Source organism: Tupaia chinensis, unplaced genomic scaffold (genome assembly GCF_000334495.1).
Source record: "Tupaia chinensis unplaced genomic scaffold, TupChi_1.0 Scaffold000558_1, whole genome shotgun sequence".
NCBI lineage: Eukaryota > Metazoa > Chordata > Mammalia > Scandentia > Tupaiidae > Tupaia > Tupaia belangeri.
In genome coordinates, this window is record NW_006160070.1 from 1,932,931 (window position 1) to 1,937,130 (window position 4,200).

Sequence of the window (4,200 nt, forward strand, 5' to 3'; positions counted from 1 at the left end):
GGGTGCTCAGGAATCTGATGCCCGGCACCTCCCCTCCGCCAGGCACCCTGGGGCGTCTGCTTTAGTTGCCAAGATGGCGGGAAATGCAGCTCGTTGGGGACGGCCAGTGTCCTATCCTGACAAGGAGCTGGGCTGCCCCTGCCTGCCAGTCCCTGGGCACTGGGGTGGTTGTAGCCAGCTGGTTGTTTGTAGCCAGCGGAAGACGGCGGGCTGGCGAGGGGAGGAGCCACTGGGAGGAGTGCCGGGACTATATTAAGGCTGTCCTGCCCATCCAGTGCCCTGGGCCTGGAGTAGGGGGGGTCAGGGGCAGTCAGGGAGGCTTCAGGGAGGAGGCGGGCTTGGCTGAGGCTAGGTTTCCAGCACCCACCCTGTCACCCGCTCCTCTGCCGCACCCGAGGCTACCCTGTGCGGGTCGTGCTGGCAAGGGCCGTGGGAAGCCCTGTGGGCACCGCGGGGAGGTGGGCAGGCTGCTCGAGGGCCATGCATCATGCCTTTCCCTGGTCTCACGCGCCCACAGTAAGAAGGCAACACCCCACGGAGGGCCTGCGGGTGCTTCGCGATGCCTGGGGTGGCTGGGCGCGCTCCAGAAAACCTTTTTATTTTTTTAAAGAATTATTTTATTTAACATATTTATTATCACTTTTGATTTGACCAGAGAGAGACAGAGAGAGAGAGAGGATAGTGAGAAAGCACGCTGTCAGATCCGGGTCTTGAACCACAGTCGGCTCCGGGGAGTCCAGTGCCCCTCACAACCACACCACCTGCCAGCTCCCCAGAAAGTCTCCAAGGGGTGGCACGCTGGCACCCGGTCATGGCTATTTCAGCTGGCTCACAGCATTCGAGGTTTTTGAATCTGATTGGGAGCTCAGAATACGCGGCTGAATTAGAAGCGCTCGCGTTTAGAGAAAACAGAGGCCAGAGTGCCGGCTTCCTGGGAGTTTGGTCTTGTGGGGGGAAGAGCAGGTGTCCAAGGGGCTGTACCTCTGCACCTGCGGTGGCTGGTACCCCACTCCCTTCCACTCCCTGTGGCCTCACCCTCCTGCCAGCCCATGCGCCGGCTCCCTCGGGCAGAAGAGACTCTGGCCATGTGACAGTCAATGTGGGGTGGGGGTTTTCTGAGTCACAGGGTGTTGCCGGTAACCTGCCATGACCCAGAGCAGTCCTGGACAGTCCTGGACAAGCCAGGCCATGCAGCCATGTCACCTCCAGCCCCAACAGCCCCAGTGGGGCTAGGGCACAGGGCTTCCCTGACGTCAGAAACGGCCATGGCAGACGATGGAGTCAGAACGAGGCCCTTTACTGCCCGCCCTGGGAGCCATCCAGAGGCTGGCAGGGCCACGGTGTCCTCGGGGCAGCTCCCTGGAGGCCTGTGCTCGTGGGAGGGCAAGTTCCCTGCTGCGCGGCTCTGTCCTTGGAGCCGGGGTCTGCCCAGGCTTGCATGGCTGGCGGGACGCTGGGCCCCTCCCTCCTGTCCCTACCTGCACATGTGGATGGTGGCCCGGCCCCTCCTGCCTGTCCCCACCTGTCCTCACCTGTCCCCACCTGTCCCCACTTGTCCCCACTGCACATGTGGACGGTGGCCCAGGTGGCAGGGAGCACCCTGGTCTGCCTTCCTGGTACAGTGGCCGGGGGCTCCAAGCTCGGGCAGCATTGGGCATGGGAATGGGGGCTCGATCAGTCTCCCCGGCCTTCTTGTGCTGGCCCTGACTGCATCTGCACTGCCCCCGTCGTGCTGGGGAGCCTGAGGCTCCAGGCGACCCCATCTCAGGTGGGGGGCCAGGCGGGCCCTGCTGTTTGGACGAGCAGCTGGTCCTGTAGCTCTGCTCCAGCGAAGCTCCCTGATGCCACGAGCCAGCCTAGGCCAAAGCCAGTGGGCACCAGGCCTCCTGGGGCAAGGTCCCACTGAGGCCAGACTGGGGGCCCAGGGCCGTGGGGGGGAAGGCAAAGTCCTCAGGCTCGAACTTGAGCTCCAGGCTGGGGCTGAGGCAGCCATTCCCCCGGCTGGAGGCCTGTAGGGGGCCAGAGACGCATGAGCTGCAGGGACCACGCTGGCCTCTCTGGGGCCCGGAACCCCGTGTCCTGGGCCAGCTGCTGTGCAGACTGGAGGCTGACTGGCAGCCGAGCCAGCTCTGGCACCCCCACCCACACCCCTCTCCGTTACCTGGGAGGCAACACTGGGTCCCGGGCACGGGGTGGACGCCAGGCTGGGTTCGGATCTCTGAGTGGCTACTGGGCTCCCCGTGCTGCTGGGGATGGCTGTGGTGGCCACGGGGGTGGCAGCAGGGGAGGCTGTGAGGTTGGCTGTGGGTCCTGTGGGCGTTACAGAGGGCACTAGGTCTGCCGCGCTTCTCTTCCGGCTGCGAGGCAGAGGCAGAGAGGTGCAGAATGCCCCACAGGCTTGATGCGAGCAGAGGGGCTGGGTGTGGCTTCCCGGACCCCCACCCTGGACACCCGTCTCTGCCTCCTGCTGGCCAGGCTCACACCATCCGCGATGACTCATGAGCCAATGTCCATCTCTAATAGCAGAAGTGGAGACACCTGAAGTGGCCCCAGGAAGGGCTGGGGCGGGGCTCCCTCCTGACCGCAGGTGGCCTTGGCCTCACACACCTGGGGAGCCCACGGCTCTGGCCACGTTCTTCGGCTTCCGTTTCCGTGTCTGGATACGCTCCTTCTTCATGGCCAGGGGCCGGGGCACCTGGGAGCAGGGTGGGTGGTGGTCTCGTCCCACTGACCCCGGACTGCTCATAAGTCCCAGAGCCCACAGGGTGGGCCGCTCCTGGCCGCAGCCGCACGGCCCGTGTGGTCGCCCGCTGTCCCTGGGCTGGCCTCCCTCCTCCCAGGAAGGGCTGGGAGCCTGTGGGTTAGGCCTGGCACCCCCTCCCCCAAAGCAGCCGGGGCCAGCAGGGCACCAGGAGCAGGACGGGGAAGCCTAGGGTACCGGCTTCGGTGAGCCAGTCGGTGCACTGGGCCTAACAGAAACAGCACAGGCCTGGGGTGGTACTCAGCAGGGACACGTGTGTGACGTGTGACCTGCTCGGCCTGCTGGCCCAGCCACTCACCCCATGCAGCTTCATGTACAAGCCACAGGCATTGCACACGGGCTCCCCGTCCGCGCTCCGCCGCCACAGTGTGGTGCAGCTGGTGTGGCAGTTGGTGCAGCAGAGGCCGGCTCGGCGGGACGAGGGCTGTGGGGACAGGGCAGGGTGAGCGTCTGGGGCAGCAGGACGGGCCTGGAGAGTCCAGTTGGGCTCGCGGCCACCTGCGGGAGGGTGGAAGAGGCAGGGCAGGGACAACTGGAAGCTCTGAGACACGGGCTGTGGGCCGCCTGCAGAAGTGTGCCGACATGTGTGCCTACGGGGCACGGGGGCGTGTGGAAGCCACGTTCGAATCTTCCCAAGTGAGCATGGGCCACTCCTAGAGAATTAAGGGGATGGGGAAAAAATGATTGGCATCAAAGAACTTTTCAAAGCTGTGCCTCGGGGCCAGCCCATGGCACTGTGCGAAGGCCTGGATCCCACGTGGCCAGACCAGCACTTGAGAAGCACGTGTGCGTGCCAAGATCCCCAGAAGAGGGATGGAGAAGGGATCGCAGGTGACCACCCACGGGGGTGCTCTCTCACATTCCCGCTCCGTCTCTCCCCACTGCGAGCCCTCCGGCAGGTGGAGAGAAACAGACGCTTCCTCCTACGCCTTACCTGCCCGCGCTGTGCAGGGACGGAGGGTCAGCGGTGCTAAGGCCCCAGGAGCCAGGGCAGGACTGCCTCACTTGCCCTCACTGATGACCCTGGGGCCTCTGCACCCCAACAGGTGCCCAGAGCCCCCATCTGTCCTTCCTCACTGTCTGCACATGCCAGGCCTGGCTGCTCTCGGAACCCCAGATACAGGCCTCTCTGCTGCGTTCCACTTGTCTGTTTTTTTTCAAAAGAAGTGGAGCTTCGGGACCAGCAGTTAGCGTAATGGCTATGTCGCTGGACTCCCACGTAGTCGACCGTGGTTCACGTCCTGGACCTGGTGGCTTAAACTCACGCCAGGCGCGTGTGTTTGCGTGCCCAAGATCCCAAGAGGAGAATGGAGGAGAAGGGATTGCGGAGTGGCCATCCCTCTGGGGTGATTTCTCGCTTTCTGGCTCTCTGTCTCTCTCTGTCTGTCTGGCGAGTGCATGCACCCTATAGCAAAAACCTCTTTAAAAAAAAAAAGTGG

The 4,200-nt window shown here is 63.9% G+C and overlaps 1 protein-coding gene across 1 annotated transcript in view; it reads right to left on the reverse strand.

Moving 5' to 3' along the window:
- Nucleotides 1-1,856: 1,856 nt before the first annotated feature.
- Nucleotides 1,857-4,200, reverse strand: part of GATA5 (GATA binding protein 5) — a 9,737-nt gene continuing 7,393 nt past the window's right edge. The window contains exons 8-11 of the mRNA XM_006157731.1: nt 3,060-3,185; nt 2,608-2,695; nt 2,162-2,310; nt 1,857-2,009 (exon numbers count right to left, since the gene is read on the reverse strand). Of these exons, the coding sequence (XP_006157793.1) occupies nt 1,857-2,009; nt 2,162-2,310; nt 2,608-2,695; nt 3,060-3,185 (516 nt within the window). The remainder of the gene's footprint in view (nt 2,010-2,161; nt 2,311-2,607; nt 2,696-3,059; nt 3,186-4,200) is intronic.